General features: G+C 41.8%; 1 protein-coding gene across 5 annotated transcripts; it reads right to left on the bottom strand.

Moving 5' to 3' along the window:
* Positions 1-2,830: 2,830 nt before the first annotated feature.
* Positions 2,831-24,259, bottom strand: LOC108411384 (NACHT, LRR and PYD domains-containing protein 12-like). Of its 5 annotated transcripts, XM_017682921.2 has the most exons (12): positions 23,973-24,250; positions 23,720-23,822; positions 18,885-18,982; positions 16,699-18,405; positions 15,527-15,694; positions 13,534-13,713; positions 13,103-13,288; positions 11,149-11,379; positions 7,678-7,845; positions 5,753-5,926; positions 3,823-3,869; positions 2,831-3,740 (listed from the first exon to the last, which is right to left on the bottom strand). In XM_017682921.2, the coding sequence occupies exons 3-12, from the start codon at positions 18,947-18,949 to the stop codon at positions 3,118-3,120; spliced, it is 3,549 nt and encodes a 1,182-aa protein (XP_017538410.1). In that variant the 5' UTR covers positions 18,950-18,982; positions 23,720-23,822; positions 23,973-24,250; the 3' UTR covers positions 2,831-3,117. The 5 variants fall into 5 exon arrangements, with proteins under 5 accessions (XP_017538410.1, XP_017538412.1, XP_017538411.1 ...); XM_017682923.2 differs by lacking the exon at positions 15,527-15,694 and having other exon boundaries at positions 23,973-24,249; XM_017682922.2 differs by lacking the exons at positions 23,720-23,822; positions 23,973-24,250 and adding an exon at positions 20,478-20,529.
* Positions 24,260-25,000: the final 741 nt, after the last annotated feature.

Raw genomic sequence — 25,000 nt, 5'->3', positions numbered from 1 at the left:
GAAGAAATGAACACATTGGATGAATAAAATTTTCTCTATGTTTACCATCAGGTCCATTACAGAAACATTTCTTTGAGTAAAAAATGAGGAGTTTTAAGGAGTATGAGCTCTCTGACTTGCTCCCGGTGCTTAGAGAATGGTTAAGGAAACAATGTTTCAGATTTATTTTTATGATTGATGTCAACAGGTACCCTAGAGGATTAACCTTTCATCTTCAATAATGAAACAGCATCAGAAAACAGTGATGAGTGTTCAGTTTGATGAGCCTCCATGTGCTCCTACGAGGTAAGACCTCAGATCACATACATGAGAGACGTACGTATTCCAGATAAAAACTTGTGGTGTGTGGACACAATACATTTAAAAAAAGAATATTTGGTTATAGTAATATATGGTTTACAGTAGGGATCCTGTTCATAAGGCTACGTACACAGCACCTACATAATTATACATTTATAAATGCTTCTTCCAAAAGGCATCATCAAAGGCGAACATCGATCATTTTAGACGAGCGGACTAATTCGCGTTTATAATCACAGGTTTCCTGATGTGTTTAATCTGCAATGAGAAACTGTCAAACACCAAGCCGTGAAGCTGAAGCTCATTTGCCAGCTTCTCGTTAAAATTTTCCCGTTCCACCTTAAATGTCGCAGCAGCTACAGCTACTAGCTACAAAAAATTCTAGTTAGTTACAAAAAGTAGCGTGATACTCACCCACCCCTGTTCACGATCTGTCCAAGTGACCAGACACTTCTTTTAATAGTGGTGGACAGTAACTGAGTAACCTGAGTAAATGTAATGAGTTTCTGTACTTTAGTATTTTTGGTGTATCTGTACTGAAGTTTCTCCGTTCTGGGCGACTTTTTCCTTTCACTCCACTACATTTAAAGTCTAATATCCGACTTTTTCCTCCTACAAATCTGTCATTCCTTTTGGTTTCTGTGTGTATAAAAACGTAACATGTCAAAACGAAAGAAGCGCAAAGCCAGAGCACCAATCAGGGCCCAGCGGTCACTTTGTTTAGAGCTGGTTTTGACCTGTTGGTCATACCGACCCAGTGCAGCACGCGGTTCAACGTCAGCGCAGCAGCGTAAAACTTTGGGAGAGTCTGTTCAACATAAATGTTGAACTAACCTAACTTTGTGTAAATAGAGCTCAATATAGAAATATGTCCACATATGCAGTCGAGACTGACGCGGCTTTTTTCTGAATTTCTACAAACACCATTTCATTTTATAGTAAATGAGTTTGGGCTGGTTTATGTTTATGAACAGACGCCTACAGATCAACATAGTAAAGGAGCTCATCTGTGATCCTGAGTTTAAAGCCAGTTTTTATTCAACTTAAACTTGGAACTAAGTTGTAAATAAATCTGAAACTGAAACTTTGCTTGTGTGTAAAAAGTGATTTCAGAGCCACTCGGTTCTCCCTGATGGAAACTGTTTACCTTCAGTGTTTTGTGCTTCTGATCATTTTAATAGACGTCAGCGTCACTAATTAATGACCTTCTATTAAAAGACTGGTTTACCAAGAGAGACGCTGGAGGACTTTCACCTGAAATGAGTTCATGAAGCCAGTCTGGTTATAAAAATGATAACAGGACATCAGAGCCAGAATTCCTCTTTTAGTACTTTTACTTTATACTTAAGTACATTTGAAGGGAAATACTTTAGTACTTTTACTCCAGTGGAGGTCTAAAGGGAGGAACTTCTACTTTTACTGGAGGAATATTTTACCTTGGGGATCTCGACTTTAACTCCAGTACATGGTTTGTGAACTTCGTCCAGCTCTGTCTTTTAATTAGTGAATTCAAGTACTTCAAGGTTGTGGATATATTGGGCAAAGAATGTTGGAGATGGAGCTGCCGGGTAGAAGGAGAAGAGGTAGACCTCAGAGAAGGTTTATGGATGTAGTGAAGGTGGACATGGAGATGGTTGGTGTAAAAGTAGAGGAGGCAGTGGATAGGGCAAGATGGAGGCAGATGATCCGCTGTGGTGACCCCTAAAGGGAGCAGCCGAAAGAAGAAGAAGAAGAAGAAGAAGAAGTACTTCAAGGTGAAATAATGGTTGACACAGACATTTAACTGCTTGCAGACCAGACAGCTCATATAATCTCTATAGAAAAACACTGCCATAGAATGGGAAGGGAGAATGTTCTGGAGCAGCCACTCATGAGCCTCAGGTCCCTATGCCCTATGACAAGGGTCTGCTAAAAGGATTTAAACTTCTCAGCGTTGGGCTGTGGAGCAGCAGAATTGTGTTCTCTGGAGGGGTGGAGTCTGGGTGCTGTCTGTGATGTACAACTAATCATCCAACATCAGTTTATGGGGAACCAGCTCCATATTATTAGCACTGATTTCAGTAAAAATGCTGGATGAGCAGGTGTCTACAAACATTTGGACATCCATCCATCCATTTTCTAAGCCGCTTCTCCCTCAGGGTCGCGGGGGGGTGCTGGAGCCTATCCCAGCGGTCATCGGGCGGAAGGTCGCCAGTCCATCACAGGGCAGACAGACAGACAGTCACTCACACACAGGGACAATTTAGCATGTCCAATTAGCCTGGCTGCATGTCTTTAGACTGTGGGATGAAACCAGAGACACGCAGACACAGAGAAAACATGCAAACTCCACACAGAGAGGACCCCGGGGAATCAAACCCAGGCCCTCCTCACTGTGAGGCGACAGCGCTACCCACCGCACCACCACTGTGCCACCACTGTGACGCCAACATTTGGACATATAGTATAAAATTACAGAAGGGAACTGCAGAAACTATCACAAAATCTTCTGACAGTACAACTGCAACATCATTCACACAAACAGTAAACAAACTTTTTAAATTAAACTTTTATTAAAGTTATCTAAAATAAGCAGTGCACTTCATGTACATTATATGATAAAAAGTATGTGGACACTCCCAATCGTTGGATTTGAGTGTTTCAGCCGCATCCACTGCTAACAGGTATATAAAATCAAGCACACAGCCAAGCAAGCTTCTTAGAACAAACACTGACAGCAGAATGGGTCATCCTGAAAAGCTCATTGACTTTAAATGTGACGCTGTCAGGAGACACCACCTTGTATCTACTAAGCAGAAGGCCACCATCAGTATTAGTTTAACCTGCCTTTGAGCCGTTGCAGCCCTTGCAATCTTTAGTACCTCTGAACATGTCCCAAAGGTCGTGGTCATGGCAGCAGACTGGACTAGGGTTTGGTGGCAGCAAGCGTATCCCAGCTGACATGCTGAAGATCAAATGAAGTGGTGCGGTGAACTTTGCATAGAATGTGTGAATGAGTCCAGCCTCTTCATATGTGATGTCATAGAAGGACAAAGTGCCTGCAGACCAATCTAGATAAACTCCAACTCTCCAGGGTGAACGGTTAGGAAGTCGCTTTTTCACCCCATCATGGAGGGCTTCTGACAGTGGAAAGGGGTTGCTCACTGTAATGGCCCATGACTTCTTGTTGTATCCTGGGCTACAGGCTGCAAAATGCCCCTTCCTGCTAATGTCTTTATAGGCCACCCCAATAGTGGCACACCTTCCAAACCACTCCACTTGGCAGAAGTGGCGACCAGCGAGCGCTTCTCGACACATGACTAGGGAATACGGTTTAAACCTCTCGGGGTTTTCTGGGAGGGGCTGCTGTCGGTTATAGTTGTGCCAAGCTTCTTTGTCCCCCTCGGACACCTTCACATTAACCGAGGCTGTGTCGGGATCCAGAGTCAGTGGGAATTCATCTGATGGTGAGCAATACAAAAATTTTTCAGTTTGTCACAAACAATGCACCATATTCTTTGCACTGTGAAAATGTACACATACGTTGCCGAAGCCATTCAATTTCTCGTTTCTCTCCAAGCCCGTCTACACTATTGAAAACAAAATTGAAGACAAAATTTTATTTCACAGATCTAAAAATAACTTAGTCACAAAAGTACATACACATTTTTACATAAAAAAAACAAAACACTAAAGATAAGAACTAAGAGATTAAAACATTACTAACATGATTAGTTACTACCAAACGCAAATTAACACTGCATATTGATTATGAATTTAAAAAAGACTTTAAAAACATTTTCCTAAAATAAACACACCTATTTAACTCAAGAAGGTCTTGATTATTTCAATCAAACAGAACCAACACTGATACAAATTAAGAATCACATTGTAGGATTTTTAAAGAATTTATTTGTAAATTATGGTGGAAAATAACTATTTGGTCACCCACAAACAAGCAAGATTTCTGGCTCTCACAGACCTGTAACTCCTTCTTTAAGAAGCTCTTCTGTCCTCCACTCGTTACCTGTATTAATGGCACCTGTTTGACCTCGTTGTCTGTATAAAAGACACCTGTCCACAGCCTCAAACAGTCAGACTCCAAACTCAACCATGGCCAAGACCAAAGAGCTGTTGAAGGACACCAGGGAGAAAATTGTAGCCCTGCACCAGGCTGGGAAGAGTGAATCTACAATAGGCAAACAGGTTGGTGGGAATAAATCAACTGTGGGAGCAATTGTAAGAAAATGGAAGACGTACAAGAACATTGATAATCTCCCTCGATCTGGGGCCCCACGCAGGATCTCATCCCATGGGGTCAAAATGATCACAAGAACGGTGAGCAGAAATCCCAGAACTACACGGAGTGACCTGATGAATGACCTGCAGAGAGCTGGGACCAAAGTAACAAAGGCTACCATCAGTAACACAAGACGCTGAGAGGGACTCAGATCCTGCTGTGCCAGGCGTGCCCCCTGCTTAAGCCAGTACACGTCCAGGCCCGTCTGAAGTTTGCCAGGGAGCATATGGATGATCCAGAAGAGGACTGGGAGAATGTCATGTGGTCAGATGAAACCAAAATAGAACTTTTTGGTAAAAATTCAACTCGTCGTGTTTGGAGGAAGAAGAATGCTGAGTCGCATCCATTCCTGCTGTGAAGCATGGGGGTGGAAACATCAGGCTTTGGAGCTGTTTTTCTGCAAAGGGGACAGGACGACTGACCCGTGTTAAGGGAAGAATGAACGGGGCCGTGTGTCGTGAGATTTTAAGCCAAAACCTCCTTCCATCAGTGAGAGCATTGAAGATGGAACCTGGCTGGGTCTTCCAGCATGACAATGATCCCAAACACACCGCTCGGGCAACGAAGGAGTGGCTCCATAAAAAGCATTTCAAGGTCCTGGAGTGGCCTAGCCAGTCTCCAGACCTCAACCCCACAGAAAATTTGTGGAGGGAGTTGAAAGTCCGTGTTGCCCAGCAACAGCCCCAAAACATCACTGCTCCAGAGGAGATCTGCAGGAGGAACGGGCCAAAATACCAGCTACAGTGCAAACCTGGTGAAGACTTGCAGGAAACGTTTGACCTCTGTCATTTACAACAAAGGTTATGTTACAGAGTATTGAGTTGAACTTTTGTTATTGACCAAATACTTATTTTCCACCATAATTTACAAATACATTCTTTAAAAATCCTACAATGAGATTTCCTAGATTTTTTTTTTCTCATATTGTCTCTCATAGTTGAAGTGTAGCTATGATGAAAATTACAGACGTCTCTCATCTTTCTAAGTAGGAGAACTTGCACAATCAGTGGCTGACTGAACACTTTTTTGCCCCACTGTATGTCATTATAAACACACAATTGGAGAGAATTTGAGAATGCACACATTATGATGTAGGAGCAATGAAAACATTAATATGTTTGTATTTCATATGTTAAGAATGTTAATCCATGAGCAGAGTTAGGAAACACTCACATTATTTTCTCCAGTTTGATTGCTGGATCTCCGACTAGCGAGTTGAGTTGGTCAAAGCCGGTTCCTTCCACCGGATTGTAGCTCAGGTCTAATTCTCGTATGTAGGAAGGATTTAGACGCAAAGCATTCGCCAGCGTAGAAGCTCCAACTTCTGTGATTTTGCATCGTGCCATTCTTAACAAAAAACAAGCAGTTCAAATCAGTGGCAAATGACAGTTTTTGGACGTTTTCAGCAGATTGTTCATTCCATGTCAATTAAATTTTTTGGAACAATATTCACAAATAGTAATAAATTGAATAATGAATTCAGTCTTTTATAAGATAATCCTGAATTTCATAATCAGATCTGAGGCACTTGCTCAGCAAAACTCATTCATCATGAGGTGAAAGCTTACAGCGACAACCTGAGCATTTCATCTTTTTTAAAGTCCTGTATTACTTTAGCTACTCTACTCTGACTTAATAACAGTGACTGGCTAATCCTCTTGTACCTTATCATCTTTTTTGCTATGAAAAAAAATTTCTTTCTCAAGTTTCCTGAGAATTCTCACCCATGTGGTGCTGCTGTTGTCAGCATTGTATTTGAAAGTGATTCAGTGGGTAAAATACCACTTCTAATTGTCAAACAGTGACACCGGTTTGAGCGTGATGGCTTCACAGACTCATCTGCTGAATAACTAACCTTCAGAAATGGTTTTATTATGTTGTATTTTGTAACTTTCAGGAGGGTGTACTCATATTTGCCAAATGGTCTTTTATATATGTTCCTGTTTAGTACTGACATTTTTCATTGGTAAATAATAATAATAATAATAATAATAACAACAATTTACATTTATATAGTGCCTTTCACAAACCCAAGGTCGCTTCACATAGCATGGAAAAAAAACCCTATGCAGTGGTGGAGGAAGGAAAAAGTGTATTAAAGAGAAAAGTCTTTAAGTCAGATTTAAAAGTGGAGAAAGAAGAGCCTCCCTGAGGGATCGAGGAAGAGAATTCAAGAGTTTGGGGGCCGTGGCACTGAAGGACTGACCTCCCAAAGTGGAAAGTCTGGTGCTGGAACAGCAAGTAAGTTATTAGAAGAAGACCTAAGAGAGCGAGAGGGAGTTTAAGGGGTCAGCAGTTCTCTGAGGTAGAGGGGAGCAAAGTTATGTAAAGCTTTGAAAGTGAGAAGTAAGATTTTAAACTTTATACAGGATGGGACCGGTAGCCGGCGTAATAATAAACTAGAATAGCAGGACGTTATATCACAAAGTAACGCCAAATATGTTATTTGTAGAGAGAGACTGTTGGATTTATTATGTGTCAGTAGGGGTGCACTCATATATGTTGTGCACTGTACATACAAATAGGAGAAAGGATCCCATACAGGGAAGAAACTTAAATATAGCATTTGTTTTCTAATTTTAGCATAGACTTTCTATTTATTTGCTGAGTTTAACATATTGTAGCGAGTTCAGAAAAAAGGAGTATGTGTTTACTTGAGTTAATTTCCCCAGTGTTATTTATTTTCTGGGTTTATTTTCTCTTATAGTGAAGGCAGAATGAGCCTTTTGTTTGCACGGGTTTATGCTTTGCTCAGGAAGAGCAGTGTGAATCTACCGCTGACAGCCGAGCAAGATAGATGTAGTGAGGCTAAGAGTGAACTGTTAGAAAAATCATTCCTTGTGCAAGGCTAGAGTGAAGTACAGCCTTAAATAAGGCACAACAGTTTGTGTGGAACCTCTGTGTCTTCTTCACCAGTGTAAAACACTACAATATTGGGGCAAAACCCATTCCATTCAAAATGTGCCAAAACCTTTGCCCAGGCTGCATTTTGTTATATAACATTAACTCACCATCAACACAGAACTACCACTGCCATGTTAAACTCATGTAGCAGGAAACCTGGTAAGATGTACAACATGCTGTGATTTCAGACTCACCTAAGAATCTCCAGTTTACATGCAGAATGGCTCAGTCCAGCTGAAAGGAGCTCCACTGAGGAATCTTCCAAACAGTTAATACTGAGATCCAGCACTCTGAGATTTGATGAGCTGAGGGCTGAAGCCAGAGCTTTGCAGGCATCACTTATGATATCAGTAAGGCTTCGTCTAAAACGTACAGAAGCCAACTTAGTCAAAACACAGCAACAGTTGCAAAGCAATCAAAAGCTAAGAACGAGACAGCATTTAGGGAAAACACTAAAAACCTTAAACCAGGACACAACAGCATTAACTAAAATGAAAAACATTTCAAAAACACTGCATTCGCGGTCACTCACACAGGACAGAACAAGAACAAGGTAAGTATTTCTTCTGTGCACATTTTAATATCACCGAGGCTTTAACCCCTAACAATCATTGTCCCCTTTTCAGTATCCTTTCACAGACCTGGTGATGGGGCAGACTTACTGACCACATCACAGGTCAAATAACAAAAAATATCTACACTGAACTGGACTGAGCCCCAGATCTTTACATGCCCAGCCAACCACCCTGTCCTGGAGGAGATCCAAAGTGTAGCAATATCAAGAACACCCGAGTGCTCCCACTACAATCCTCCCTCCTTTAAACAGCTCCATCTGTTGGTCTAAGACTAAGCAGACCTATACAGAACAGAATGAGTTATAAACAAAACAATATTTATCAATTAATATTTACTCCTCTACTGAGAAACATAAACAGAGCACCTGAGAAATCATAAATAATACTATTATCAAATTTAACATTTGTATCAGGCCCATTCAAAATTTCCTTTCATCCATCCATCCATCCATCCATCCATCCATCCATCCATCCATCCATCCATCCGTTATCTTCCGCTTCTCCGGGGTTCGGGTCGCGGGGGCAGCATCCTAAGCAATGAGGCCCAGACCTCCCTTTCCCCAGCCACTTCCACTAGCTCCCTGGGGGGGATTCCGAGGCGCTCCCAGGCCAGCTGGGCGATATAGTCACGCCAGCATGTCCTGGGTTTTCCCCGGGGTCTCCTCCCGGGTGGACTTGCCTGTGACACCTCCCAAGGGAGGCGTCCAGGAGGCATCCTAAGCAGATGCCCGAACCACCTCAGCTGGCTCCTCTCGACGTGGAGAAGCAGCGGCTCTCCTCCAAGTCCCTCCCGGATGACTGAACTTCTCACCCTATCTCTAAGGGAGAGTCCAGACACCCTGCGGAGGAAACTCATTTCGGCTGCTTGTATTCGCGATCTTATTCTTTCGGTCATTACCCAAAGCTCATGACCATAGGTGAGGGTGGGAACGTAGATCGACCAGTAAACCGAGAGCCTTGCCTTATGGCTCAGCTCTTTCTTTACCACAACAGACCGGTAAAGAGCCCGCATCACTGCTGACCCAGCACCAATCCGCCTGTCAGTCTCCCGCTCCCTTTTACCATCACTCGTGAACAAGACCCCGAGATACTTAAACTTAAATTTGAAGGGTTTTCACCCTCTCCACCTCAGTCTCACCAACATACAGGGGTGTGTGCAGCTCCCGCTTCCTCCTTGGATCAACAATCATTTCCTTGATCTTGTCTGCATTTAAGGAGAGATTGTTGTTATGACACCAGGTGACCAGCTCCGCCACCTCCTTCCTGTATGCTGTCTCGTCCCCACCAGTGATCAGTCCAACGACTGTAGTATCATCAGCGAACTTGATGATGCTGGTGTTGTTCTGGGAGGACATTGGGGTGAGTGCAACAGGGCGATAGTCATTTAGGCTGGTCACAATGCTTTTCTTTAGGAGGGGTACGATGGTGGTTGACTGAAGCAGGATGGCACAAAAGCTTGCGCAAGGGACAGATTGAATACGTCCACAAAGACATCGGCCAATTCTGATGAGCAAACCTGTACTGTCTCTTGGCCTCTTTGATAGATCTACGCAGGTCATATCTGGACCTTTTGTAATCTTCAGCATTGCCTGAGAGAAATGCAGCATGGCGGGCATATAGCATGGACTGAACTTCACCGTTTATCCAGGGTTTCTCGTTTATCTAGGAACAACACTTTTAACATAGCTGCTGATGTAGCCCATTACCCTAGAAACATAGTCCTCTAGATCAACAGTACAGTCCTCATTCATAGCAGCAGCTCTGAACACATCCCAGTCTGTACTGTCAAAGTAGTCCTGAAGCACTAAGTCGGTTTCTTCATTCCACACTTTGATAGTTTTACTCACTGGAAGTGCTTGCTTGAGGAGTTGTCTGTATGCTGGGTAGAGGAACACGGAGATGTGGTCGGACTGTCCGAAGTGTGGCCGAGGCACGGCCCTGTAGGCCCCCTCACGTTGCTGTATACTTGGTCGAGTATGTTACTCTCCCACGTCGGAAAGCTCACGTGCTGCTGATACTTGGGGAGGACAGTCCTCAGGTTGCAGTGATTGAAGTCGCCGGCCAGAATGAACGCGGCGTCCAGGTGCGTGGTCTCTTGTTTACTGATGGCGTCACGCAGCAGCCCTAGCGCCGTGGCAGAGTTCGAGCGTGGCGAGATGTAAGTAGAATAAACACAGAGCTGAACTCTCTCAGCAGATAGAAGGGTCTGCACTTCACCATCAGCAGCTCTAAGTCAGCTGAACAATGTTTTTCAACAGTCTTTACGTCCGTACACCACCTGTTGTTCACGTAGATGCAGACACCGCCGCCTTTGTTCTTCCCCGACGCTGCCGTGCGGTCCCCGCGGTGGACGGAGTGCGTTTCCAGCTGGATCGCCGAGTCTGGCGTGCTGTCCGAGAGCCAGGTCTCTGTGAGGATAAGAGCACAGCACTCTCTGATCTCACGCTGGGTTGTTATTCTGGTCCTCAGCTCATCCAGCTTGTTTTCGAGGGGGCGAACATTAGCTAGTAGCAGGCTAGGTAGCGGTGGTTGTGTAGCCCTAGCCTTTAGCCTAGCATGTAGCCCACCTCTCTTGCCCCGCTTCCGCTTTGGCCACTCTGTTCGTCGGCTGCGCCGCTCACCCGAGGCCGGTGCTGCTGGGCCTTGCCGGCTGGTGCCGGTGGAGTGCGAGCGTAAGAGAAAGTTGAAGTCTGAGAGGCTAAAGGTAAGTTCATGATGAACTTTACCAATCTCCAGGAGTGCCTCTCTACTGTAATTAACTGTACCGTAGATGTTCTTTACACTTAAAATAAATACTAAAGTTAAAATAAGTAATAAATAGCGTCGGTTGCAGGAGGAGCACGCAAAGACGTCTGCCACAGTGGGTGCCATCAAATGCATATCAAATCATGCAGAGAAGTAAAAAAATGGAGATATATGTTTTTCACTGGACAGCGTTTTATACATAATTACATAAACACAGCTTCTATATAATAAAGTATGAAGTGATAGATAACGTGGCCATTCTTTCTTCTCCCCCTTCACAGCCAATTAAAATGGTTTAATGGTGATATGTGACATGAACTAAGCCATGAATGTGTGTACACCAACCTGTAAGTGGTGGTGCCACATGGAGTGTCATCCTTCCACCAGTCTATATTAACCAGTATCAGTGTCTCCAGTTTGAAACGAGGGTCTTCCAACAAAGAGCAAAACTGCAGAAAGGCTTGAAGTCCAGGTCTGCTGTAACTCAGGTCCAGCTCTCTCAGGTGTGAAGGGTTTGAAGAAAGAGCAGAGACCAGGGCAAGAACCCCTGTGTGATCCACAGAACAAAATGCTAACCTGGAGAGACAGTTAAGAAGCAGTAATTAGATGGATAAAGGGGGTAAGAATTTAGTGAGTAGTAAATGTGTGAGGCCAATTCTGCCACTTATAATCCCAAATCAACCCCTTTATGCATTAGGAAACAACAGTTAATTCTGCCTTTTAATTTACTTTTTTGTCAAACAACATAAAAGCTGTCATCATGGTTTTTATTGACTGCAAATAAAATCCTTTAATAAATCTGGAAATGTATACACTCTTGTCATATTGTTTTGAGCAGGCAAGCGAATGCACAGCAATATATTCCAACACCTCTCGTTACTTTCGTTGAAACATCCAAGACTGTGGTCACCGATTCTCCTTCTGGAGATCTATCTTCCTGCAGATTTCACCTCCAACATACCTCTTTCAGCTTATGAAGGACAATATTTACTACATCCCAAAACATAACGCTGTCATTGCCGGAGGACGTAAGCACTGATATAACCGCCTGAATTTTTTAATAGCCCTAAATTCAGCCTGTTATTTTGATACGTTAATAAAGGTGAAATGAAATTTGTCCAAATGCTGCCATATGTAATTACTTCATCTGTTTAACTAACAAAGTTAACTTGCTGCATAGATAATTTGGTTACAACAGTAACTTACCAAGGCTGGTCTCAACAATAAAAATAGCACCCTGTTCATTGTATGGCGTGTCTTTTAACAGTCACACAAGTCCGTCTCTTAACCAATATATAAACTTAATCGCTGAAAAGCACCTAGCAACGGTTACTAAGCAAGTGATTGGAAAGCTGAGGGGAATGGGAAGGGTTTTGAGATGATGTTGGTGTCTGCACCTGCCCTGCAGTACGGGACATGGCTTTGGTTGTATACTGGATAATGTACAGTATACTATTATGTAGAGTAGAATGCAGAACACAGTATATACTGATACAGTATACAGTATAGAGTATGGTTCTGTTAAATATTCTTTTACTTTATTTTATTTTATTTGCTTTTATTAACTTAAACTTGTGTTTTCACTTGCCATTTGGGTTAATCTTATTTGCATTTTGTATGTGGTTGGTTAGTGTAGTGGGTAACACCTCTGCCTTCTACGCTGTAGACTGGGGTTCAATCCCCCACCTGGGCAAACACCCTACACTATACCAATAAGAGTCCTTGGGCAAGACTCCTAACACCACCTTCACCTACTTGTATAAAATGATCAAATTGTAAGTCGCTCTGGATAAGAGTGTCAACCAAATGCCGTAAATGTATGTCTTTTCTTGGGTGATGTGTGGGGGCTGTGAAGAGTGGTCCTTTGTCATGTAACAACCCCAATGGTTAGCCTATCTTGACATCTGGTTATCTATATCTCCAAATCCAGCAATGGGGGAGACTGTAAATTCCTGGGTGGACCTCAAAACCTCTATTTCAATTTCAAAGGTAGAGGCAGCCGGTCATTAATGGGGGGGGCTTTTGGGGTCGTTGAGACAAAGAGACAACTGGTTTACCGGAGAGAATATAAGAGTGATAGTTGGGTAAGCTAAGCAGACTCAGTTGGTGAGACTCACTTTTTCCTCAAGTCTCCACTCCTGTTTTTCTTCAAGAAACAAACGCTTGCCAGCAGAAGTCAACAGTTCTCTAAAGCAATTAAGTATGTCACCCTATTTCAGTCACTTCATCTTAAGAAAAGATCTGGTAACATCTGCTTTTGGCATACGGGAAGTCAAAGACTTTATTTTTAGCAACCTACCTCAGAACTATAATTGGGCAGCGTGGGTTTCCAAGCCCTTTAGACAGATGTCGAACTACACCCTTATCATCAAAGAGACTGTAATTGCTGGACAAATCTAGTTCTTTCACACAGCAATTACTGCTACAAAGGGCTTCAGCCAAAGTCTTGAAAGAGGTTTCTGACATTCTTATGTTGTTATGTAAGCTGAGGAAGACAAAACATATCTCAATATAAACAAGCCATTCATGCAAAGTACTATTTTTTTATGTCTTCATGCAAAACACAATGTTTTGATTTATAATATGTCTTATAGACCATAAAATGCATGCTTTTCACTAAATGATACAGAATAGTAAGTGTAAGAAAAAAAAATTCTGAATCTACAGCAACACTTCTTATCTGGGTAGTGGAACATAAGCCTTGTTCTGGTACTTTCTCTCCTTACTTACACAAGCTTCTCCAGATGACACTCAGGGTCCACTAATAGTTTTTCTAGGCATTCCACTGTCTTGGCAGATACAGCATACGAAAAGCTCAAGTTCAGCTCTTTTAGGTGTGATGGATTAGATAAAAGAGCTGAAATCAGAGGATCAGGGTCTCCCTTGTAATCATCATAAAGATGTGGTGTTCTAAAAATATAAATAAAGAATAAAGTGAACGAACAATGTTGAGTTGTTTTAAAAATTCATATTTAATTCAAAAAGAAAAAAAATTCTCATGCATTGAGTCATATTTAAACACAACACTATAAAAGGAAAGCAATGTCAATTGGACCACCATGTGTCTTGCCAAAGTACTGGAAGCTTCTGAAAGTACTCAGTCACTTGAAGTCTTTGCCAGGGAGCACTGCTGGATCAATAGTCAGGAGGAAGCTGCATCCACACCACCAGACAGTAGAAAAGGCCATCCCTCCAAACCCAGCGAGTAGATTTGTGAGGGAAGCCACAGATGAACCATCAATCAGAAGGAGCTACAGTGTCAGAGTTCAGTGGCTGAAAGCGGAGTAAAGATGCGCTGGTTCCACAACAACTCTACTAAAACTAATCAGTATGTCAGAAGCGATTATTAAAAGACATTTGAAAGCAAGTCTGGAACTCACCAAAAAGTCAAAAGACACCAAGAAAAAAAGAGAGAAGATTTTGGGCCAAACATTCTGTCCAAAAAATCCATATTGTGCTATGTTTGTCATAAATATAACAATGCCCATGCCTGAGGAAATATCAAACCATCACTAGAGAGAAGTATAGTGGTGGCACAATCTTGTGGGGATGCTTTTCATCAGCAGGACAGGACAACTTCTTAAAAGTAGGACAACTGGAGGGAGAAAGAATCTGCTAAGAAACTAAGCTTGGGGGAAGTTCCTCTTTCAGCAGGACAGTGATCCCAAGCAACACTGCAGTGACTCTAAGCCGAGTAAAACTACTGACCTCAATCTGAATGAAAATCTGGGACACTTTTAGCAAGTTGCCACCAGTAGCAGTCCATACTTAAAGCTGCTACTACAGCGAAAGGTTTACTACAGCAAAAAACACCTACTAGATGTTTGTAATAATGTACATTAGTATACAGAATTTAATGCTAAGAGCACAGGAATAAAAATACTCATTGAAAAAAATACATATCATTTGTAATCCAGAAAACGTTGATCACCTTCAAAGGTTTTTGCTGCTTTTGCAAGGTATAGTATATGGATTAGGAAAGATAAAAGTTAGCTGCGTTGGAAGGATTCTTAAACTACACTAGACAAAAGTATTGGGACACAACTTCTAATTAGCAGGTTCAGGTGTTTCAACCACACCCACTGCTTAAAGGTGGATACAATTAAACACATAGCCTTACAGCCTCAATAGACAAACACTGGCAGTAGAATGGGTTGTACTGATGAGCTCCCCACTGGACTCTGGAGCACTAATAATGTATTCTGTGCTGTGAGGAATCATGCTTCTTTATCTGGCAGTCTGATGAATGAGCCTGGGTTTGGCGAATGCCAGGAGACCATTATCTGCCTGAATGCCTTCTGCCAAGAGTAAGTTTTGGTGGAGGAGGGATAATGCTATGGGGCTGTTTCAGGGGTTGGCCTAGACCCCCTAGTTCTAGTGAAAGAAAATCCTAATGCTTCAGCATAACAAGACAACTTTTGGACAACTGTATGTCTCCAACTTTGTGGGAACAGTTTGGTGGAAGGCCGTTTTCTGTTCCAGCATGACTGAGCCCCAGTGCACAAAGCGAGGTCCAAAAAGGCTTGGTTGAGCGAGTTTGGTGTAGAAAAACGTGCCTGACCCACACAGAGCCCTGACCTCAACCCCACAGAACACCTTTGGGATGAACTAGAACAGAGACTGCGAGCCAATTAAATGAAATTATTAATATGTTGAAAAAATATTCTATAAGAATCTTGAACTTTTGAAACCAAAATATTGGAAATTTGATTTGTTACCTTACCTGAGAACCTCCACTTTGCAGTTGGGACTTTTTAAACCTTCAGATAGCAAGATAATATGTTTTGCCCTGATACTGTGATCCTCTACATCAATTTCTGTAATACTGTTGGACGGCGATCTCAGAGCAGAGGCAAGCAACACCCAGCTCTGGTCTTCATTTTCACAGAGTCTATGCCGGAGAAACAACACCACATCCCAAAGACATGGATTAGCAACTTCTCAAAAAGGCACTGAACAAATGTCAGGAGCATTTACTAGCTATACTAGATGCACATGGATGTAAAATTCAGAATAGTAAATAGATGACATCGAACATAGGTGAGGTGAAATGTCAATGGCAACTGAAAATGCCCATATTTAATGTTAGGACAATAATGATAGCCAAACAACCACAGCGTTACTGAACAGTGACATGGTTGCATTTTGGAGTCAGAAGAAATCCTTTTTTTTTCATTTAACTACAACTATAAGTACCTGATGTTTGCTAAACACTATTGAAACTTTGGCTGGAATCTGGTTCTATGATAGGATGAGACAAAAAGAGAGTTTTATGGCAACAATCACGGTGGATGTGGTGTAAAAAGAAAGATGAAATGTATAGAAAGAACCTGGTAGGGATACATGGAATCATAAGCATCAACCCACCCTCAAATCTATACCAAGGATGCCAATAATTAAGGAGCTGACTGATACAGGAGGGGCAAAATTTCATTAATTTGAAGTTTTGTTTTTCATTTGCCAAGCCCTAGGTGAACTGACATGGAGTAACTTCTAAGCATTTTTGGCAAACTGCAGTGTAAATGCAATGTCACACTCTAATCCAACATACTGTAACACGGAGCGATGAGGCGGACGCATGCGAGGAGGTAAGCGACAGTCCAGGTTCATATAGCCAACACGTAGAGATTGGGGGACAGACATGACAAAAGGAACAGTGCCTCAAACAAGAGTCAAACAACAAACAGAGACCGATGAGACCGATACAACCAACAAAGACCAATACAAAGACCGGCGAACACAAGGGGCAAACACAGGGCTTAATACACAGGGACAATGAGGGTCAGGTGCAGACAATCAGGGGCGGAGTTACAAAACAAGGGGTTGGACTAGGACCACAACAAAAACGCACGTGGACAGGACTGGGAGGGGCCAACCGTGACACATACTGCCTACCTGAGAACTTTAGAGGCCTTGATAACTGGAAACAGTCTCAGAAAGGCCACTTCCGGGTTGAGATATTCCTTGATATCAAATGTCCTCTGCGGATCCTCAGAGTTCAGCAAGGTTTTTGCCATAGCAGACCACTCAGATGGTGTGAGGTTCTCTTCTACATTTCCCTGACACCCAGGGTAAGGCACATTTAGTTCATCGAGACAGTGGATGAGATTTAGTGATGTGGTGTTCTCAATGTTCTTCAATATGTAAGGGACTATGTTCTCCGAGCTTCCTCTTTGACAGGAATCAGGAAGAAAACATGACAAGGACTCATAGCTGGGACCTGCGGATATTCCAATGAGGAAGGTGAGGAAGAAATCAAACTGGCCTTCTTTGCTTCTCAAAGTCTTGCTCACGGCTCTTCTGTACATATCAGTGACCTCCGCTGGTTTGAACAGGTGTTTCACTCTTTCTGCCAAAGTACAGCTGAGCACATTACCTTTGCTGGTCTTATAATTCACGAACACATACAGTGCAGAAAGGTATGACTGAATGCTCTGATGTGCAAAGTGATAAACCTTCCCCTTATTTAGTTCTTCCTCTTTAAAAAGTGTGGTCCATCTCTGAGAGAGTTCAGCTGCAGCTGAAGGGGCTACGTTATTCTTTCTGAGATCCTCTTCAAAAACAGTTAAAGAGCCTTTCTCAAGCGTGTGCCACGCTAGTCTGCCTAAATTCAGGATCTCTTCAGCATCAGTCTTCATCCACTTTGCCTCAGCCTTCCCTCTCATTTGAATGAGCAGGTAATGTGTGTACATTTCTGATGAAGTCAGTGGGAGTTCCATGTTACATGCGTTGGTCATCAGTTCTTCCAAAACAGTGGCAGCAACATGACAAAAAACTGGCAGCGAACGCTGGGAGTAAAGAGCATTTGATGACTTCACATGGACGATTGCTCTTGTAGCCACAGTACAGTCACAAACAAGTCTTCTGACATATTCTTCCCAGTCTACATCATCCAGACCCTGAATCTCAACAACTCGCTGTAGAAATTTAGAAGGGATTATATCAGCTCCCTGTGAACTTGAAGTTACCCAGATCTGGGCTTTCGGGAACAAATCCCCTCTCAGCAGGTTTACGAGCAGCGCACTCAGTGACAACTCCTTTTTTGGATCACTACAAGATTTTATGTACCAGAAGTTCAGTTTGAGTTTACATTTGCTCAGGTCATCAAGCACAAAGAGAACTCTGGCATGCTGGAGAGCATCAACATCTGTCAGCTCTGGAAAGAACAGCCCTAAAAGCTGCAGCAGGCTGCATTTCTCTGGCTTCATCAAGCTCAGCTCTGTGAGATTAAAAGGCAAAACAAAAGTGATGTCCTGATGCGTTCTGCCCTCGGTCCAGTCCAAAACAAACTTCTTCACAGCAGTTGTTTTGCCAATCCCAGGAGTCCCTTTCATCAGAACAGTTCTAATATCTTCAGTGGTGATGGGACACGGTTTGAACAGGTCAACATACTCAATTACATCCTCAGCGTTCAGGAAATCATTAATGGGCCATTCCAGACCTTTAAGCACTTTTTCGCTTTTGACATCTTCATCCGCTCTCTTAAATAAATGCAGTTTCAGTGGAGCACAGTAAGCCGTGTCAAGATCTTGGTACTTCTTTTTCAGTCTTTCTTTCAGCAAAGATCTGAGTGAGTTGGTGCGTTCATTAAGGATGTTCTCACTGGCCAGCAACAACAAAAAAGCATAACATTCAGCGAGGAACTGTTCATCGTACACATACCTTTCAAAAACTGGCAAGCTGAGAAATGAACCTGGATTTTAATGCATTTGGTAATTCTTTAATGTAGGTGGTTCTTCATGAGGCTACATGACACCTACATAAGCTCCTCATGACGACTGACATAACCCTACAAAAATGTCTATCAGTGCGTCGTCCAAAAATCTGTCATATTCTATTCTTGCTAACTTTGATCAAAATTGGCAAATGTAACCTTCATAGAAAATGATGCCTTTTGGAAGAAGCATTTATAAATGTATAATTATGTAGGTGCTGTGTACGTAGCCTTATGAACAGGATCCCTAGTGTAAACCATATATTACTATAACCAAATATTCTTTTTTTAAATGTATTGTGTCCACACACCACAAGTTTTTATCTGGAATACGTACGTCTCTCATGTATGTGATCTGAGGTCTTACCTCGTAGGAGCACATGGAGGCTCATCAAACTGAACACTCATCACTGTTTTCTGATGCTGTTTCATTATTGAAGATGAAAGGTTAATCCTCTAGGGTACCTGTTGACATCAATCATAAAAATAAATCTGAAACATTGTTTCCTTAACCATTCTCTAAGCACCGGGAGCAAGTCAGAGAGCTCATACTCCTTAAAACTCCTCATTTTTTACTCAAAGAAATGTTTCTGTAATGGACCTGATGGTAATAAGGTAAAATATACGCTGATATGTCCGTCACACAGAGCCCTGCTGGTGACATCCCGTATAAATAAAAATAACGCGTGGCCACGCTGTATTAACACGTGGGAATGAGATCATGCCTTATTAAGCTATGGTCAAGGCTTAATTAAATAATTTCCACTCCTTATTAAGTCATAGCCATGCATTAAGATCTTGTTCCCACACCTTACTTACTGTGACCACCTATTATTTTCATTGACACAGGATGTCACCAGTAGGGCTCACAACTCTAGAAAGCAACTACTTCACTTTTTTTTTTTTGTCCCACCTTCTCATGCGCCACCATTGGCTGGTCATGTACTACACAGAGAACTTGAGGAGAGGAGAATTAACACAGCAATGTCTTCTCAAACACTAGAGGGCCAAATTGAACGGGCTGATATGGAGCATTTGAACAAGATCATAGTTTATAAATGCTTAAACATTTGTAACGTAAAATAATGCAATCATATCCCTAAGACAGAACAGCATAAAACAATGTAACAGCGCCGTTATATTTTTAAGAGCTTTTAAACTCGAGTTATAGGAGTTTAATACCGCTGTTATACTTTTAAGAGCTTTTAAACTCGAGTTATAAGAGTTTAACACCGCGGTTATACTTTTAAGAGCTTTTAAACTCGAGTTAAAAGAGTTTTAACACCGCTGTTATACTTTTAAGGGCTTTTAAACTCGAGTTATAAGAGGTTTAACACCGCTGTTATACTTTTAAGGGCTTTTAAACTCGAGTTATAAGAGTTTAACACCGCTGTTATACTTTTAAGGGCTTTTAAACTTGAGTTATAAGAGTTTAACACCGCGGTTATACTTTTAAGAGCTTTTAAACTCGAGTTAAAAGAGTTTTAACACCGCTGTTATACTTTTAAGGGCTTTTAAACTCGAGTTATAAGAGGTTTAACACTACTCTTATACTTTTAAGGGCTTTTAAACTCGAGTTATAAGAGTCTAACACCGCTGTTATACTTTTAAGGGCTTTTAAACTCGAGTTATAAGAGGTATAACACCGCTGTTATACTTTTAAGGGCTTTTAAACTCCAGTTAAAAGAGTTTTAACACCGCTGTTATACTTTTAAGGGCTTTTAAACTCGAGTTATAAGAGTTTAACACCACCGTTATACTTTTAAGGGCTTTTAAACTCGAGTTATAAAAGGTATAACACCGCTGTTATACTTTTAAGGGCTTTTAAACTCCAGTTATAAGAGTTTTAACACCGCTGTTATACTTTTAAGGGCTTTTAAACTCGAGTTATAAGAGTTTAACACCGCTGTTATACTTTTAAGGGCTTTTAAACTCGAGTTATAAGAGTTTAAAAAGGCACCTCATGTATGTCCATGACGTCAGTGAGCGCGAACAGCCAATGAGCTGCTCCCCTCGCCAATCAATCATCACGCTCTAGCAGTAAAGTCCCGCCTCCTGCTGCCCAAAACCCGTTTACTGTGGAAAAAGGAAACATATCAGTCGGCTTGCCTGTTTTAGTGAAATGCACCTTTATGCTTTCTAAAATTAAAGAAACCTTCTGGTTCAGTGATTAGAAACTATTTTAACTGTTCGTTTTTAGCCGTTGGGCTCCATTCACTCCCATTCACTGAGGACTCACTCGCGGGCGCCCTCTGCTGTTCAGCAGGCCTGTTTTTATATAATGGGGGAAATGGGAAATGGCCAGACTCCTCATAAACCGGCTCTGATGTGGCTTCCAAAAATGGGTGACACCCAATTTTTCCTCAAAGAAAGGTGGGAGCAGTTTGGGAGTGGTGGTAATGAACCCGTTAGCTCAGTCCATGGTGAAATGACGACCTCCTCTAACATCAGTTACTCAATGTCTTCACAGAAAGTTCTGAGCGTTGACATTTCACTCATCCAACAATTTGCCTGCGTCCGTATAACGGAACTACACTTAACTAGAGAGCTTGAAGAAGCTCTACTGTTATCTCTCATACTTCTTATTCTTCTTCCACACATTCCTGTGATTAATACAGGCCGAACCGCTTAACATACAGACTCCGTTCAAACTGCGTTCCGAAGGTCTCGGCGCTGTGACTTGTGCTCTGTATGTTTGGAGTCGATCGGATTGGTAGTTTTTAATAAAATTAAGTTTAAAAATTAAAAACCTCCCATAAGAATGAACGGCGGAAAGTTCAGAACTTCAGATTCTAACTGACCTCGATGACGTCACAGCAGGCCACTCAGTCTCACAGACACAGCCGATCACGCAGGGAATCTGCTTTAAAATCCTTAAACTTTCACCCAGAAACTCCATTCCAGTTTTAAATGGTAGAGAAACTTGTCCTTTCAGAAACCTCAAAATATCTTCTCATTTTATCAATGAGCTTTAGAGTTATGAGCGTTCGTTTGGCACTAGGCCCAGAAAACTGCCCCATTCACTCCATGTAAATTTCTCAAAATCAGAATCTATTTCAGGATTTTCTCTGTTTAACTCGTCATAACTCAGACATTGTCCTCTCAATACACACAAATTTACATCAAAATAATCCTCAAGGGGTCTCATCTCACACCATCTATCCGGTTAAGCAATAGAGTAAACATTTCCCGAGTTATGACTGTTTGTTCAGAGTGTGCACTCGGACTCAAACAAGGCTTCTCCACTAAGAGCTGCATGATGACAGAGTGACAGTTCATTTGAACGACTCTCCCCCCCAACACACACATCTCTCCCTCACACACACACACACACACACACACACACACACACACACACACACACACACACACATATATATGTATATGCTACTGCTGTTATTAATGAAGAAGGTTTAATTGACACAGTGAGTCATCTCAAATCATCCACTTGCAGTGTTGATACATTACCAAGTTTTTAAAGAATGTCTTTTCCTCAATATTAGTGAACATTCTTCAAATAGTAAATTCCTCACTCATGTCAGGTGTATTTCCGAGTGCATTAAATACTGCAGTTGTGAAGCCTCTCTTGAAAAAGAAAACTCTAGATACAAGCCTGTTAAATAATTATAGACCAATTTCCTATCTACCATTCATTGGAAAAATAATAGAAAAAATGGTCTTCAAGCAAATTATGCACTTTCTATCCACAAATAGCTGTCTAGACAAATTTCAGTCAGGCTTCCGACCTAATCATAGTACTGAGGCTGCACTAATTAAGGTTATCAATGACATTCGCCTAAATACAGACTCAGGAAACATGTCTGTTCTACTACTGCTTGATCTCAGCGCTGCCTTTGACACCATTGACCACAAAATTCTCATAGATAGACTTGAGAACTGGGCTGAAATCTCAGGAACTGTCCTAAAATGGTTCAGTTCATACCTTCAAGGAAGAGCTTCTTTGTGGAAATGGAAGGTAATGTTTCTGAGACTGTGCCAGTGACCTGTGGTGTACCCCAGGGTTCAATTCTTGGGCCACTCTTATTTAATTTATATATGATTCCTCTAGGTGAAATCATGCATACTTATGGGATATCTTACCACAGCTATGCAGATGACACTCAGATCTACATGGCTCTCTGCCCAAATGACTACGGTCCCCTAGACTCACTGTGCAAATGCCTTGAGCACATAAACAAATGGATGAAACACAACTTTCTGCAGTTGAATAAAGATAAAACAGAGATTATTTTATTTGGGAATAGCAATGAAAGACACAGACTAGCTGCCTATCCAGATTCGAGAGGCCTAAAATCTAAAGAACTAGTACGTAACCTTGGTGTACAAATGGACTCTGATCTCACTTTTAACAGTCATGTCAAAGCTGTCACCAAATCAGCTTTCTATCACCTCAAAAACATCAACAAAATCAGAGATTTTCTGGCTAAAGCAGAGCTGGAGAAACTCATCCACTCCTTTGTTTCTAGTAGGATTGATTACTGTAATGGGCTCCTAACTGGACTCCCAAAAAAGACAATCAAACAGCTTCAGCTGATTCAAAACGCAGCTGCCAGAGTCTCACTAGGAGTAAAAGAAGGGAGCACATCACTCCTATCCTTAAATCCCTACACTGGATACCAGTATGTTACAGGATAGACTTTAAGGTACTATTACTGGTCTATAAATGTCTTAATGGTACAGGACCAGTATATTTATTAGATGTGCTCCAGCAATATGAGCCGGGCAGAACTCTCAGATCATCAGGAACTGGTCAGTTAGTGCAGCCTAAGGTAAAAACTAAACACGGAGAGGCGGCGTTTAGCTACGCTGCTCTGAAATGGAACCAGTTGCCAGAGAGCATCAGAAGAGCCCCAACACTCCACACTTTTAAATCCAGAATGAAGACCTTCCTGTTTGAGCCTTTAGCTCAGTTTAATCCACTTTTATCCTGTAACGGCCTCATTCATTTAACTTCTTTATATCTATTGTTTTAATCATGTTTATTTTTATTCTAATTTTTATCTCCTTCTTTTAACTTTGATTAACTTCTTTTAAATCTATTGTTTTAATTATGTTTTAATTTTTTTTTTATTTACATAAATTTTATTTTATTTACATTAATTACATTTTTCTGTATTTTTTCATTTGTAAAGCACTTTGAATGACCGTTGTGTATGAAAGGTGCTATATAAATAAACTTGCCTTGCCTTGCCTTGCCTTGCTCATCCTTGCATTCCTTCCTCGCGTCCCCAGACAGAGCTGGCAGGAAGACGCGGGACTTTAAACGTCAGATATAAATGAACGTCTACGTATCAAAAACAAATAAACAAGTTAACTGAGGAAAAGAAGGTGAAGCGACGACTGTCAGAAGATTCACACGACTTCTCATGAACCCCAACGCCAGTCAGACGAGCCTTGCTGCTCAACATTAACCCCACACCCTCTGCGAGCTTACCTGCTCCAGCGGAGGCATGTCGGTGGTCGTGGCTGCGGGCTGGGGGTCTGCACTCCGCTGGGGTTGCGTCTGAACAGTCGAATCAAACTTTCGGGTTTGTCTGACCTGCAGACGCAGCCTTGAAACCCGCACTCCTCCCCTCGCGCACAGGACCAGCTTTCCTCTTTCTTGTTTTGTAGCAGCTTCACAGCCTCAGTCCGGCTGCTGACGTGGGTCATGTGCTGGATAAGCCACGCCCACAAGGCGCGCAGCTCCGCGAAAGTGCGTCACATCATAATAAACGACGAGCGGGAAATGATGACGCGCCCTGAAGAGGAAGAGTTCAGGTCTTATGAAGGCAGAGAACAGCGACCCACAGCTGACATGCTCGTTTTAGTGGTACTCCATAACACTGAACTACGGAAGCCCGTTTTCACCACTGGGAAAAATATAACGGCCATAAAAAGGCATTTAGGAATACTGAGGAAGTCATAATAATGAGATAGTTTCCATAATTATGACGCAGAATATGTATAATTTAGTATCTCGTAATAATCACTGGTGTCATAACAATGAGAAAATGTTCTCATAATTATGAGAAAGTAAATCATTAATACGAGATGCAAAGCCATGACAGACATTATTAGGATGTGCTGAAGAAAACTCATTGAAACCATTAAGTGTCCCTGTTGGTTCCTGATGGTTTTGTAATGTGTTTTGGCTTTTTTAATTTGTTGATATCACAATGTGGAGCGTAATAATGGTTTAATAGGCGACCAGTGGATTTGAGAGCTCCCCAATGGGATCACACAGTGTTGCATAGGAATACATACATACACATACATACATACACACACATACAAACACACACACACACACACACACACACACACACACACACACATACATACAAACACACACAAACACACATACATACATACACATACATACATACACACACATACAAACACACACACACACACACACACACACATACATACAAACACACACAAACACACATACATACATACACATACACACACACACAC

Source organism: Pygocentrus nattereri, chromosome 11 (genome assembly GCF_015220715.1).
Source record: "Pygocentrus nattereri isolate fPygNat1 chromosome 11, fPygNat1.pri, whole genome shotgun sequence".
Lineage (NCBI taxonomy): Eukaryota > Metazoa > Chordata > Actinopteri > Characiformes > Serrasalmidae > Pygocentrus > Pygocentrus nattereri.
The sequence above is the reverse complement of the archived record's forward strand: the minus strand, read 5'-3'. Positions and strand labels throughout refer to the sequence as shown.

Excerpts from the sequence above, each read along its gene's own strand:
- LOC108411384 (XM_017682921.2), bottom strand. The coding sequence starts at position 18,949 with ATGAAACAGCATCAGAAAACAGTGATGAGTGTTCAGTTTGATGAGCCT. Across the intron at positions 18,406-18,884 it reads CCTCCATGTGCTCCTACGAG|TGAGAACATCCTTAATGAAC; the intron begins GTAAGACCTCAG and ends GTTGCTGGCCAG. Across the intron at positions 13,289-13,533 it reads TGTCATCTGGAGAAGCTTGT|CTTACATAACAACATAAGAA; the intron begins GTAAGTAAGGAG and ends TGTCTTCCTCAG.